This window comes from Capra hircus, chromosome 7, assembly GCF_001704415.2.
Source record: "Capra hircus breed San Clemente chromosome 7, ASM170441v1, whole genome shotgun sequence".
Taxonomy (NCBI): Eukaryota; Metazoa; Chordata; class Mammalia; order Artiodactyla; family Bovidae; genus Capra; species Capra hircus.
Genome location: NC_030814.1, coordinates 51,322,528 through 51,337,174, shown reverse-complemented (window position 1 = coordinate 51,337,174; position 14,647 = coordinate 51,322,528). Strand labels below are relative to the sequence as shown.

General features: G+C 39.9%; 1 protein-coding gene across 2 annotated transcripts; it reads right to left on the bottom strand.

Moving 5' to 3' along the window:
- C7H5orf46 (chromosome 7 C5orf46 homolog) lies at positions 266 to 14,146 on the bottom strand. 2 transcript variants are annotated; one of them, XM_018050184.1, is made up of 4 exons: positions 14,016 to 14,146; positions 8,790 to 8,937; positions 4,294 to 4,351; positions 266 to 1,589 (listed from the first exon to the last, which is right to left on the bottom strand). In XM_018050184.1, exons 1-3 carry the CDS (start codon positions 14,128 to 14,130, stop codon positions 4,303 to 4,305), a joined length of 312 nt encoding a protein of 103 aa, XP_017905673.1. In that variant the 5' UTR covers positions 14,131 to 14,146; the 3' UTR covers positions 266 to 1,589; positions 4,294 to 4,302. The 2 variants fall into 2 exon arrangements, with proteins under 2 accessions (XP_017905673.1, XP_005683175.1); XM_005683118.3 differs by lacking the exon at positions 266 to 1,589 and adding an exon at positions 1,923 to 2,210.

Sequence of the window (14,647 nt, the reverse complement as noted above, 5' to 3'; positions counted from 1 at the left end):
TTGGGAAGATCCCCTGGAGAAGGAAATGGCAGCCCCCTCTTGTATTCTTGCCTAGAAAATACTATGGACAGAGGAGCCTGGAGGCCTATAGTCTGTGGGGTCGCAAGAGTTGGAGAGGCTAAACCACCAGATGAATTGGATTATGTTATGCTAAAGTGAAGTAAGTTAGACCAGAATACTGGAGTGAATAGCCATTCACTTCTCCAGCAGATTTTCCTGATCCAGAAATCAAACTAGGGTCTCCTGCATTGCAGGTGGGTTCTTTATCAGCTGAGCTATCAGGGAAGCTCAAGTTAGACAAAGGAAGACAAATATTATATGACCTCACGTATATATGAAATCTTAAAAAAAAGGGAAGTCATTCAAGTAGAGAGTAAAACTGGTGGTTGCCAGGGCCAGAGGAGGTGGTGAGAGAAATGGGTGAAGCTGGTCAAAGTTTACAAACTTCCAGTTATAATATATAAGTTGGGGATCTAATATATAGCATGGTGCTATAGTTAATAATACTTACTGTATTATGTACTTGAAAGTTCCTAAGAAAGTAGATCTTAAAAGTTCTCACTATATGGACTTCCCTGGAGGTCCAGGGGTTAAGAATGCACTTTCACTGCAGGGGGTGTGGGGGTACATCCCTGGTCAGGGAACTAATCCCACTTGCTGCACATGGCCAAAAAATAAATTAAAAAAAAAAAGTAACCATGTGAGGTCATGAATGTGTTAACTAACCTTTTCATGGTAATCATTTTGCAATATACATGTCTATCAAATCAACACATTGTACATCTTAAATTTACACAATGTTTATTAAATGTCAGTGGAATTGGGAATAAAAAACTGGAAGTCTCTGGAAAATGCAGAAGGTAGATTATCTAAATTTATGGTAGAAAGTAATGCATTTTTCAGTATTTAGTAGGTATTCACTCTTTGCTTAGCTATCTGCATTATGAGAGTTTCTTTGTGTTGCATGCACACCTATCCTGGCTTAAAGGAAGACAAACAAACAAAAGATTTATTGAAAATACACTGGAGTAATGCTTGGGAAGAACAGGATCCAGGACAGAAGCACGTGGATTTTTTTCTAGACTAGAGTGCTATAGGCTGTAGAGCTGTAGAGTGCAATTAATGCCATAATTGTCGTTGTGCTTTATGGTTCCAGTCTTGTCCTACTGTCCACAGTAAATAATTCTGGGAGAATCTTCCTGGCTCAGCTGGTCAGATTTGACAGTGGTTCAACCACACCAATGGCCACTGAGGACCCCCGTCGGTGCAACAAGGTTGTAGAAGAAATGAAAAGACTGCACTAGACTTGCCAAAATTCTTCCATCCACTCTTTTCAAGTGTCCTCAAGGGCACTCTGCTAGTTCATGAGAATAGCAAAGACTGGTGGGAGTAGTGGTTTACTCGCTAAATCACGTCTGACTGTTGCAACCTCACCAGGCTCCTCTGTCCCTGGGGTTTTTTCGGGCAACCCTGGGTTGCCATTTCCTTTTCCAAGTGGTCTTCCTGATCCTGTGTTTCTCCTGGGTTGCAGGTAGATTCTTTACTGCTGAGCCACTGCTGCTGCTAAGTCGCTTCAGTCGTGTCCAACTCTGTGCGACCCCAAACCCAGTGAAGACAGTGGAACACCAATAACCTTGTTAACTTTTTTTTAAAGGTCAGATTTTAGTTTACTAGCCCAACAACATGGGTTCAGATTTTTTGAAAGACTTTTCCAAAAAGGATTTATGAAACTTTTAACTCTGAAATTTCATACATTTTTAGGGATTAAGGGCTTGTTCTTTGGAGTCAGGTTCAAATCCTTTTTCTGTCATTTACTGGTTCTGAGACTTTGGATTTACATTATGCAAAATTTAGTTCTCTTAATTTGAAATGTTCTTCAGTTATTCTGGATAATAATAATTTTTATATGTTTCATATTTTTTCATCATTAAAAGCTGTAAACATGTTCTGGAAAAATTACTTCTACCAACAAAAACCTTAATAAACTAGGATTTGTGACCCCTGGTGGACATATTTATTTTGACTTCTAGAAGCAAAATTGCAAAGTCAGGATGTTCAGAATAAGCTGTATTTGGTTGAAGCCAGGACCTGAATTCTGAGCACTTGCTGGGAACTGCTTTGAGCCCTCTGTCCTGGAGGACTTGTGAAACAGAACTGGAAAAGCAGGATTTGGTTGCCCTTGGCTTATTCTGGAGCCATGTAGGTGTGTCCTTAGAAACAAACCAGACACAGGGAAACAATTACCAGCTAGAGAGGGCTTAAGACCTAGGAAAAGCACATTTTTATGTCTCTGTATTGTAGACCATGAGATGATTTATTGTAATGAAATCAACTATAATATGTATTTTAAAAAAACAAGCAACAGCAACAAAAATGAAAATGCAAGATATATGAGGCAAGAATCAATAACAGGGATGAAGGGAGAAGGCACGTATGTTAAACACTGGGATAAATTGAGTCATCAGTTTTTGAGCTTCTGGATAGACAGGAAAAATAAATGAAATAGACCAAGCTACATAAATCTTATAACCAGAAATGAGGAAGCAGTCCTTAGGGAAGACTCATTCTTTTTTCTTGCTCTAAATTCTAAAAGAAACATTTCCCATCAGGCTTCATGGAGTAGATACTGAGTGGTGTCTTGCCCATCTGCAATTTTGCTCATTGGTTACTTAAAGATTTCCTATGAAATTTATTTTTTCTAGCTCCCTCCTGAGGAAGTTCAGACTCAGCAAGTCTAAACATGTCATCTAGTGTGTCAGTTACACTTTTTTCTTAATTAAAAAAATGTAGATAGATATTGAGAATTTGCAAAGTGCTTTGCCATCTTTTACTTCTCTTATAACCGTAGTGAGATTCATCAGATTCTTATTTTAACGTAAGAAAGGTGTGTTAAATGTCAAATGACTTAAGACATTGGGAGACTTAAATCCCCATGATTTCAAGTGACGCAGGACATTAGGAGCTGAGATTGTAAGGCTATTAACATAAGGAAATTGTGTCAATGTGATTAAGCAGAGGTTGTGAAGATCTCAGATTAATTAGGTGTCTGATTATTAGATGATTTGTTTGTGAGAACTGGCTCCTTTCTGCTTATTATCTGAGACTGTATATGGAAATGCACCTTCTTTGCAAAGCCCTCCTAATGCCCATTCCTTCCTCCAGGGCTTCCTTTTTATATCCTTTCTACAAGGCATAGCCACGGAACTTGTACATAGAACTTGACCGTTTCCCTGCACAGTCCTGGAGGGCACTGTGCTAGGTGATAGTCTAAACTAGAAACTTCTTAATGATGGGACAGTGTTACTTATCTTTGTAGCAATGACAGAATTTGACACATAGTTGGCATGGGTTAAATGAGCGTTAAAGGGCTGTGTAAGAAAGAGGCATATGTTATAGAGAAAGATGGTTTATTTATATATCTACCTACAGATTTATAAATATGCATCCCAGAGATGTATAGAACTCAACTAACCAAAGGGGTAGTGTATCATTTCTATGGACACGTCGAGGCATGTCTAAAATCACACAGTTTAGTCACTGTTCTCTGTTCTCCAGTGAGCTCTATTGCTTAGTGGTGGAGCACAGACTATGGACTCAGGCTGCTTGGATTCAGATCACATTAATTAAGCTCCCTGAGCTTTGGTTTCCCTATTTATAAAATTTTAGAATGACAATACCTATCTTTCATAGCGAATGTTAGAATTAAATTAGGTAATGCATACAGAGCACTTAGCTTAATGCCTAAACCTAAAACTAAGCTAGCTTGTGCTAGTTACTTATAGAATTTGTTTCCCAGGTCTAACATTTCTGCGTTTATATTTTGATATCCATTCTCAAGAGAGAACTGGATAAGCAATCAGCAGGTATCTCTGAACACAAATCAGACTGTTTTCGTATAAATTAGAGAGCTTATTAGTTCTTTCCGCTGGAATTAGTTTCTGTAAATCTTATCCTCATGAGTAACTAACTGCATGATTTCATGGGTCCTTAGACTTTAGTGCGTATAAGCTCCTCCTTTCACAGGCAGAACTTGCACAAATCAAGTTCCAAGCGGAGTTGGGACAAGACCAGCTCTCCTCACTTCAGTGCTTACTTGTTTCACCCCACAGTTGTGCTTCTTCCTTTAAGAGAATCTTACTAAGTCTGTGACTTTGAGATAATGAAAATACATCTATTTAAAACTATTTTAAAAAAACAATGCAAGAACAAAGCAAACACACACAAAAAAAACACACCTTTTTTGGTATGTTCAGTATACTATTTTTTGGTTGTAAGTTTTTAAGTTAAAATCACCTGAGAAAGTCACTTTGATGAATGTTCTCCTTGTTTATCACCATGTTCCAAAAATTCTCTTGAAAAAAATAAAGAGAAAACAATGAATTATGATTTAGACTGATCAGGAATGTTAAGAAGATCATGAATTTATACAATTTGAGCAATACTTTTCTTCTTCAGGTTTTCCTGTGTCATAAAATCATAAGATTTAAGATTTCTACAGTAGGTCATATTTGACAAGCCATGCATGCATAATTCTCTCTTTAATTCTGCCAAGATATCTATTAGTTTGGTGTCTAGTCTTATATAAACTCTATAAAGACAGATATTTCGATCTATTTGTTTCATAATACATCCCCAATACCTAGAACAATACCTTGCATATAGTATGAATTAATAAATATTTGTTGAATAGGTAAGTGATGATTTTTAATCTTTTTACATATGAAAAGATCTCTGAAGCTCACAGAGATCAAACAGCCTGTTCAAGTCACATGGCTGGTAAATTGCAAAGCAGAGTCTAAAACTTAGGTCTCCAGAAGCATGAATTAATGCCAGAGGTTTCTATACTGTTAAAGAATTGGCTGTGGGGTAGCTGTTGAGAAGGTAAAAGAAAAAAATACGGTCTATGAGGATATTCTTATCTAGTGGAGAAAACAGATGCATTCAGAGACAAATAATTTAAAACAATGAGGTAAGAAAAGCCATATGCCTTCATAATGCCTTTGCAGGAGTTTGCCTTCCTGCAAAGGCATTATGAAATCCCAGCATCTGACTTTTCTAATAGTAGGGGTCTGTGACGTCTTCACAGAGCTTGTCTTTGGACTAGATTTTACAAAATGATTAGACTTAGCAGGTGAACAGAGTGGAGCTGGGGTTTGAGGGTGAGTCACTGATGACAGAAAATCACGTGCAAAGGTAACTGGAGATTTAAACAAACATTATCTGTTCTGAAACAGAAATTACTTGTCACTGGGGCATCAGGTGTTTGGCTTCAGAAGTGAGAGATTTGACTGAAAGATATATTGGCATCAGGGAAGGCTGTTTAGCATCAGCTGATGCATTTGCTCTGATTTCGCAGGCAATGGAAGTTCACTGAAAGGGTTTCAAGCACGGCAGTGATAGAATCAAATTTGTAGATAGGTAGAGGATGGGTTGGAGTGGGGAGAGACAGAAACAGTGTAACTAATGATAGATCTAACGAGAAGAGCTCTGGAAAGAGATGATGACCGACTCAACTAGCCCTACTAGTCAGTGGAGTTGAAGAAAAGGACTGGTATAGGAAGAAAACTTGTTGTTTAGTCACTAAGTTGTGTCCAACTCTTTGCAACCCCATGGACTATAGCCCACCAGGCTCCTCTGTCCATGGGATTTCCCAGGCAAGAATACTGGATTGGATTGCCATCTCCTTCTCCGTGGAATCTTCCTGACCCAGGGATTGAACCTGCATCTCCTGCATTGGCAGGTGAATTCTTTACTGCTGAGCCACCTGGGAAGCCCTAAGAAAAACTTAGAAAATTTAGCAACTGGATGGAAGTGGTGATGAGCAGGAAGAATCAAAGAAGACCTGAAGTGTCTAGATTCTGAATAGATGGAAATGTGACTTACTGAGATAAGGAAAAAATGAAGAGGAGCAGATTTGTAAGTGAGATGATGGGATTGGGTTTAGACCAGCTGAATTTGATGTATTGATGAAAACCTAAATAAGGTTTTTATAGCAACCCATGAATTGTTACATTCTGTAGCTCAGGGAAAAGAATGCAATAGACATCTGTATTAGGAACACATCAGACTGTAAGTAATATTCCTAATGTGGAAGCTGTGATGTGAAAAATCAGGGAGGCTCTACATTTGGAACCTTGAGTAGCAATGATGTTTAAGGGGCAGATGCATGAAAAGTCAAATAGAATAAGAAAGAAAGGCTTGTGGTAGGGAGAGAACAAGGAAAATGTTGTGTCATGGAAACCTGGGGGTCAGGGTAAAATTCACAAGAACTGGAGGCTTCTCAAAGGCCCAGAGGAATTAAGAATATGGATATTTTTAGATCAGTGGCGACCAGAATGCAGTTCATACAGCTCTTAAGTTTACCCAGAGGGTAAGTGGAGGGAGTGAGCTGGTCTATTGTCTGTCCTGAAAGCACATACCCAGCATCTGTTACGTGATTGACATGGTATGTAGGCATCAGATACACAGGAGTAAACAGAGCAAAACTTCTCTCTTTATGAAGTTCCATCATTCTTGTCATTCTCTCTTCTAATCAAATCTCATCAAGTCCTTTAAGATCCAAAGTACATCTTGCTTTGCCAGAAACACTCCCCTAAGCATACTTGCCCAGTGCCAGCTCCTTTCCTTAGACCCTCACTGTGAGGGTTGCCTGACATTTACCTAAACATTATAGTTATCACCAGATATGCTCATGTCGTCTTATACAATAAGGACTGCAATTTCTTTGAGGAGACTTCTGGACTTATAGTCTAGATTGTTTCCTTCACAAGTCCTCCCCCTACTTTCCTAAACACACATTAAGTTCTTAGGTATAGTTCTTGAGGATCTCTTCCCACTCCCCATCCTCTGCCATATGTATGGTATTTTCTGGGGCAAGAGGGAGGGCAGTTAGATGTGTTCCCTTGAGCAAGGACTGTTGTGTCTTTAATGAAGAACCCTCAAGTTTGAGTTAACAGAGAAAACAGGTGCTATTTTATAATATATCTAGGGAATCCCCCAGGGAAGCAATAAAAGTGATTATTATTGTTCTGATTATTTGCACTACTATTGTTATGATTTATAACAATTTGAGTTCAGCCGGAGTCTAATCTGTACTTTGTAGATGAATAGTGTTGCTCTTATTCTTTTCCTTGTTTACATGAACAGTCGTGGGAACTCGACAGTTGCAAAAGCAACCATGATAGGAAAAATGAAAACACAAAATAAACACTTTTAAGTTTTAACAGTTTGTTCTTGATTGTATGCAGACTCCTGCCCATTCACCTGACTGTAATATATCAATTTAAGCAGATCGGGCATTACAAAATGGCCCCTGATCACTTCTATACAGAAGTGGCCCTTAATCTGTCATTGGTTATAGACTATTTTGATAATCTTATAAAGTCAGAAGCACTGTCCCTAGAAAAATAGAAAGATTCACATCTACACAAAATGTGAATATAAATTTAAAGGTGATGTGTACCTTTAAGACCCAGCCATGTAGCTCAGAGCATCCAATCAATGGTTAATCAATATTAGAATAACCTGCTGCTGCTGCTAAGTCGCTTCAGTCGTGTCGACTCTGTGACCCCATAGACGGCAGCCCACCTGGCTTCCGCGTCCCTAGGATTCTCCAGGCAAGAACAATGGAGTGGGTTGCCATTTCCTTCTCCAATGCGTGAAAGTGAAAAGTGAAGGTGAAGTCGCTCAGTCGTGTCCGACTCTTGGCGACCCCATGAACTGCAGCCCACCAGGCTCCTCCATCCATGGGACTTTCCAGGCAAGAGTTCTGCAGTGGGGTGCCATTGCCTTCTCCGAGAATGACCTGAAAGGTTGTTAAAAGGCAAACCTGCAGCTTTGCCCTGGGAAGGTGCAACATGGGATGAAGGGGTCTGCGTTTTGTAACATTCTCCAGGAGATTCTTAAGCAGGTAAGTAATGGTTTATACTTTATCAAACTCTGCTTAGGGTGTTGTGAAGAGAGAATTAGAGAGCAGAGTCTCAGAGAGGTTAGCACCTAGAAATTCAGGAAAACAAATTAGACCCCGGCGAGCTGAACTGGGAGAGGTTAATGTCAGGAGAATGAAGAACAGGGTGAAGTAGATTTAGAAACCAGAGCTATGTAAATCTGGGTAGGATGTGCTAGGAGTTGGGCACAGGAGCTTGGAAGCAGGTTGAAAATCATGGGAAGATTCTGGGCTGTGCAATTTGCCAGCAAGACAGTCTCTCAAGATCAAAGCAAACCCTCTCTCCTTAGAGAGGTTCTCTAGGTTGCCTTGGAGGAGAGATAGCTACTGTGTCTGCTAACCCTCCTAAATTACTTAGACTAGAAAATAAGGACAGAACTCCTCATACCCCTTTCTACTGAGCACATCCCTACCCACCACCTTCATCAGAGAATTACTGTGTCTGCATTGGGTGGGTCCTTGATTCCTTTAACTTTACAGATTAGCCAACTGAGGCACACAGAGAGGGAGAGTCTAACCGCAGATCACCCAGTAAGTAGCACCTGTGTCAAGACCAGACCCTAGTTTTCTGCCTGTTGGTCTGATGCTCTTCTTCCCCCACTACTTGGTCCTGAAATAAAACATATTTTATGGATCCCCTTGTTTCATAAATTCCTTGGGAGTGTTCTCACCCCCAAAGAGTTTAGGGAAATCCATGCAGATGCAAATATATATTAACGTAGGCAACGTTTCAATTAAAACAGTACAGTGGCATGCATGTAATTCTGTTTCTCATTCATTTTAATGCAATGTGGTCATTACCAACAGCCAACTGGACAAAAGCAAGGTTTGTCTCAGTGCTTACGTGCTCCTCGTCATGGAGCGGAGAATGAACTCCACCGCATTCTCAATAATCTCCGAGCCCAAAAGGTTTAGGAATTTGGGAAACTCTGGCTCTGAATTTTTGCCTGAGTCATGTGGCTGCTCATCTGGCTTGTCCTCTGGTTTGTCATCTGAAAAACAAAACAGAATTTCAGGGTTGATTCTCAGCAAAAAAGATAAGGAAGTTTCTTTCATTGTAAGGAATCCTAGGGCCCTTTATAACACCCCCCCCCCATTATATAACCTCATATATTTATGGCGCATCTAATGCCTGCCTATTCTCTTCATGTGCATTATGCCATTTATTCCTAAAACAAACAGACCCACAGATATTGATGCCTAGGTAGACACGGTTTCTCTTTCTGGATGAGAAAACTGAAGCTCACAGAAGTTGTTACCTGTTCAGAGTTAAAGCAGCTAGTAAACGCCAGTGCTGGGACTGAAATACAGGCTGCTTGGTTTTAATGTATTTTTCTCACGTAATCCCTGGACCTCTGGAAGTGCTAATGAGGAGGATGATATAATAATAGGTAGCACTTGCTGAGCACATAGGACAGGCCATCCTGGGACAGGCAATCTATGTGCATTGTCTCAGTTTATTCTCCCAGCAACCTTACGAGGGAGGCGACATTATTATCCCAAGTTAAAGGTAAAGAAATGGAAGTTGAGAGAGGTCTAGAAGGGGACCAAAGTCACAGTGTTGAAGTAGTAGAATCAGAATTCAGCCCCATGTTTGTCTGGTATTAAAACCTGGGTTCTAAAGCACTCTGTGATGAACTGCATAGTCTTGGACAAAAAAGGTATGAACTAACTACATGTGTGTTATAAGACTGAAAGTATTATGATGACAAGGAGAAATTCTGTCATTTGTATCCCAGCATGTGATAGTTCTGTAAATAATGATTTTACATCTATATGCAATTTTAAGTTTGAGCAATCTTTTGGAGTGTGCAGATTTTAGCTCACTGGACTCAGAATCTGAGAACACTGGGTGACTTGCAGAAGATCTTACAAATATCAGGAGAAGATGTGATTTTAACTGCTGGTCTCTTACTTTTTGAAAAACAGTTTTAAATGGGGGATAATTGTTTTACAATGTGTTGGTTTCTGCCATTCAGTTCAGTTTATTCGCTCAGTAGTGTCCCACTCTTTGCGACCCCACGAATCACAGCACACCAGGCCTCCCTGTCCATCACCAACGCCCGGAGTTTACTCAAACTCATGTCCATCGAGTTGGTGATGCCATCCAGCCATCTCATCCTCTGTCGTCCCCTTCTCCTTCTGCCCTCAATCCCTCCCAGCATCAGGGTCTTTTCCAATGAGTCCACTCTTCTCATGAGGTGGCCAAAGTATTGGATTTTCAGCTTTAGCATCATTCCTTCCAAAGAACACCCAGGCCTGATCTCCTTTACAATGGACTGGCTGGATCTCCTTGCAGTCCAAGGGACTCTCAAGAGTCTTCACCAACACCACAGTTCAAAAGCATCAATTCTTCGGCACTCAGCTTTCTTCACAGTCCAACTCTCAGGCCATACAACAACCTAAATCAGTCATAAGTATACATACATCCCCTTCCTCTTGAAAGTTCCTTCCATCCCCCACCCCATCCCACCTCTCTGGATGTCGCCACAGAGCACTGGGTTGAGCTCCGTGTGTTGCATAGCATGTTCCCACTGGCTGTTTATTCTGCATATGGTAATATATATGCTCCAGTGTCGCTCAGTCCGCCCCGCCCTCTCCTCCCCCGCTGTGTCCACAGGCCTGTGCTCTACCTCTGTGTCTCTATTCCTGCCCTGCAAGTAGGCTCATCAATACCGTTTTCCTAGATTCCATATGTGTGTGTGAATGTATGATATTTGTTTTTCTGTTTCTGACTTAGTTTACTGTGTACAACAGGCTCTAGATCTCTTACTTTTGATATTTAATCAAGTGCCTTTTGGAATGAGGCCAAAGATCCAGAAAGTGAAGTTGGTGACATGCAAGGTCCCTTGGTGGATCTGGCTTTGCTTAGTGGTCTAACAGGTTCAGGGGATTAAAAGCAATGAAGAGCGGCATTTAATGGCCTCCCCTTTGGACCCTGGTGTCAGGATGAAGTAGAGCCCTTTATCTTTTGATTTAACTGTAGCCTCACAAGTAGTGCTGGCAGATTTGGTAAACAAAAACACAGAGGCCCAGTTAAAACTGAATGTCAGATAAACAACAATACGTTTTTAATATAAGAATGACCTGTGACCTGTGAAATATTTAGAACATACCTAAACTAAAATAGAAAATTGTTATTTATCTGAAATTCAACTTTAACTGGGTGCCCTGTGTTTTATCTGTCAATCTTACCACAAATTTTGACTCAAGAAGTCCCACCCTCTAGACAATGTACCCCATGGCTCTGAATGAAGGAGATGTAACTAGCTTTTGGTGTGGAGGCTATCAATTAGCGAGAAGAGTTGCATTTATATCATATCCTAAAATAGAGACTCTTAGTAAAAAATATGGCTTTCAACTCTGCAAACATTTATTTTTTACTTTGCCACAAAAAAAGATTTAATAGTCTGAGACCTAAAGACAAGATCAATATACTAACCACCAAGTATTTATTCAGCTGTTGGTTTTTACATTCAATAAGTGTTTTTGAGCCTACTATTATGTACATAGCATATGCTGCTAAGAGTTAAGGCAAAAATGGACATATATGGAGATGATCCTTACATAAAGGGCAGGGCAACCACGGAGACCAGAATTGCTTTGTTTTCATTACAGGAAGGGGAAGGAAAGAGAAGGCATATTCGTAATGTGTAGGTACTAGGTTATACATTCATCACTTTCCTAATCTTTATTCAATTCCGTGATAGCATTAGTTTTATAGGAGAGAAAACAGATGCTCAGAGAAAGTAAATGACTCACCTAAAGTCACACATCTAGCAAGTGGATGAGCCAGGGTTTGAATCTATTTATTTTTCTTTTTTTAAATTTCACAGAACATGTTTCTTACATGAAATCCTGCCTTCAAGCAGTTGTTCTCTGGAGACATTTACCAGCTACAGACGGAAATTCCTTCCATGAAAAGTGAGTTCTTTTCTCTGGTTCCTATCTGCCTACTTGAATAACAATTTAATTTTATTATTTTTATTGTAACTTTTTATTTTAACATGATGCTAAATTTTCAAAATACAAGGAGCCCTGGCTTAGAGTGTGTATGAAGATCAGATCCTTGGCTCTGCCCTTAGATAATATATATAAGAGGTATTATAGCGTGGTGGGTGATGTTTTGAAGTCCTGTATACCTGAGTTTGTTTCTTGTTTTCAGCAAAAAATTCACTATGTAATCAGTAGTTAACTGCTCTGCCTCTCAGTTTCTTCATTGTGTTCTTGTCAAGATGGAAGGATAATTGATATATCTTTGTACATCTTATATATGTGTATATATTACTGGAGTGGGTAGCCATTCCCTTCTCCAGGGGATCATCCCAAACCAGGGATCAAAATGGGTCACTGGCATTGCAGGCAGATTCTTTACTATCTGAGCCACTAGAGAAGTGCAAATAAAAGCTACCCCATATTATATTTGAAAGGAGAAAATATTCAACTATTGGTTTTGGTAATTTTTTTCTGGTATGTCAAATTTCTTAGTTTTTATTATTTTCCAAAATTTTCAAATTTCTTAATGTTTTAGCAGCATTTATTTATATTAATACCTGATTGTGTTTCTTAGTATAATCATAAAGTTCTGAAAAACAATAATGCTGATATTTCTACAGTTTTTGTAGCTTATAAAGTGATTACAAAAGCGTGTTCATTTCACCTGGTAAAGTTGGTAATTATCCTATTTTACAGATGAGGAAACTGAGGTTCAAAGCAGTGAACTGTTTTAACCAGTATCAGTGCTCATGAGAGACAGACCTGGGACTGGTCTCTAGGATATAAATCTCACTTTTCGCTTTATCACAGTGATTACTTAGGGGTAGATGGACACAGTGGGCTTCCCAGGTGGCTCGGTGGTAAAGATCTTCCTGCAATGCAGGAGATGTGGGTTCAGTTCCTGGGTCAGGAAGATTCCCCGGATAAGGAAATGGCAACCCATTCTAGTATTCTTATCTGGGAAATCCCATGGACAGAGGATCCTGGCAGGCTACAGTCCATGGGGTTGCAAAGAGTCAGACATGCCTTAGTGAGTAAAACCAAAACCAAAGAGCCAGATGGACACAGTAATCTCTGAGGCCACCCCTGCCATAGCCCTGTTGGAGTGTCTGCCCACATGTTGTGCCAGTGGACAGTGGGTGACCGAGGTTGTGAGTTCTGCCAAATTATATTTAAAATAGCTCAAAAGGTTCTATTACTAATTAGCACTGTCTGTATTTTCTGACCTGTTATTCTCAATGGAGATAGATTAAGGGCTCATTGTCTTCTGTAGACCAAAAATTAATTAATGAGACTTCTGCCTGCTGCCTTGCGGTCCTCTGTGTGCTTGGAACAGACATGAAAGAAGTAGATGCTTTATAATAGAAAGAATCTAAAGACTTGGGTTTTAGTCCCAGATGTGCCATTTCTGCCTGTGTCAATGCTCAAGTAACTTTCTCCCTGCTAGCCTGGTTTATTTACCTGCAAAAAGGGAAATGATAAAACTGGGCACGTTTACTTGAAATAATTATGAGAATCAAACAAGATAATACATATCCATAATAGTTAATGTTGGTGTTTATTATGGAACAGTATGTTTTATCTTTAATTTTCATGACAGCTTAATGAGAAAGTTAACAACTGATACTCCCTTTTAAGTGTGAGGCCCATAGAGGTTAAATAGTGTTTCTGAGTCACATTTCTGATCAGTGGTGGAGCCAGGCCCAAGAGTCTTATTCTAGACTCTTCACTTTTGAATATTATTAGTTACAGTCATTAAAAAAACAAAAAACAAATGCCCCCAGCTTTCAAGGAATTTATAGTATAATAGTGTCTCTATATCATGTGAGGATATAAGAAAAAAAATCATTCTAAACTTCATACATTCACGGAGGATAGAGGCTGTAACCGAAGCACATTTGAATAAAAATCCTACTTGCTTTTTGTTAAATCTGCCTCTGTTTCCCAGTCCAGTGCTTTCTGCTGTGCCCTAAGTTCCCCTCATTCCTCTGCATGTTCCAGATCAGTGCCACTGACGTCCTCCAGTCATGGCTAACTACTGCACAAAGCATGAGCTGAGACTTAAAGTACTTACCAGCCTGGCAAGTCAGGATTAAGACAAGCAGTCCCCAGACAATTGTCAGCCGAAGCACTGAGACAGCCATGTTTGTAGCAGTGGGTATCGATGCAGAGAAATTGTTCAGATGCATCCGAAGTCTTGCTCCATTTATAGGGCATTTATAGCTGACATCATCTGCTATGGAATTTAGGTTGTTGCATAAGATATCAGTACAGCTTGCTTCGGAATCTCTACTAATGGGCCCTGCCCTATCTTTCAAACCAAGAGTTTTACAGATAGGAAAAGAAAAACCCTTTTTGTATTTTTAATGTGTGTTTTATAAATGACACTGCAATCATTCTTTTGCAGTTATTTCTGTGCCAGGGATGACAATTAGGTGAGGATCAGGCAGAATTGCTTTCCAGTGCCAAAGAACAAGCAATAAACCAGTTGGTAAGGTGTGTCTACTTGCCTCCCTGTACACTCTGCTTCCTTCCTTGCTCTGAGCTAGTGACCTGTCCCCACCTGGGCTTGCCCATTCACACCCACATGCTCTTTGTTTTTCCTGTGTATTGTGTCGTCCCTATTATCTTCCTTGCTGCATCCCCACTTATTCCTCAAGCTCAGGTTCAAATGCCCTCTGCAGAACCTCCATCATGGCCATTGCA

Bases quoted from the DNA above. Each gene is read 5' to 3' on its own strand.
- C7H5orf46 (XM_018050184.1), bottom strand. From the start codon at position 14,130: ATGCATCTGAACAATTTCTCTGCATCGATACCCACTGCTACAAACATG. The intron at 8,938-14,015 runs GTAAGTACTTTA...TTTGTTTTTCAG, and splicing joins AATCCTGACTTGCCAGGCTG to ATGACAAACCAGAGGACAAG. The intron at 4,352-8,789 runs GTAAGCACTGAG...ATTTTTTTCAAG, and splicing joins CGCTCCATGACGAGGAGCAC to AGAATTTTTGGAACATGGTG.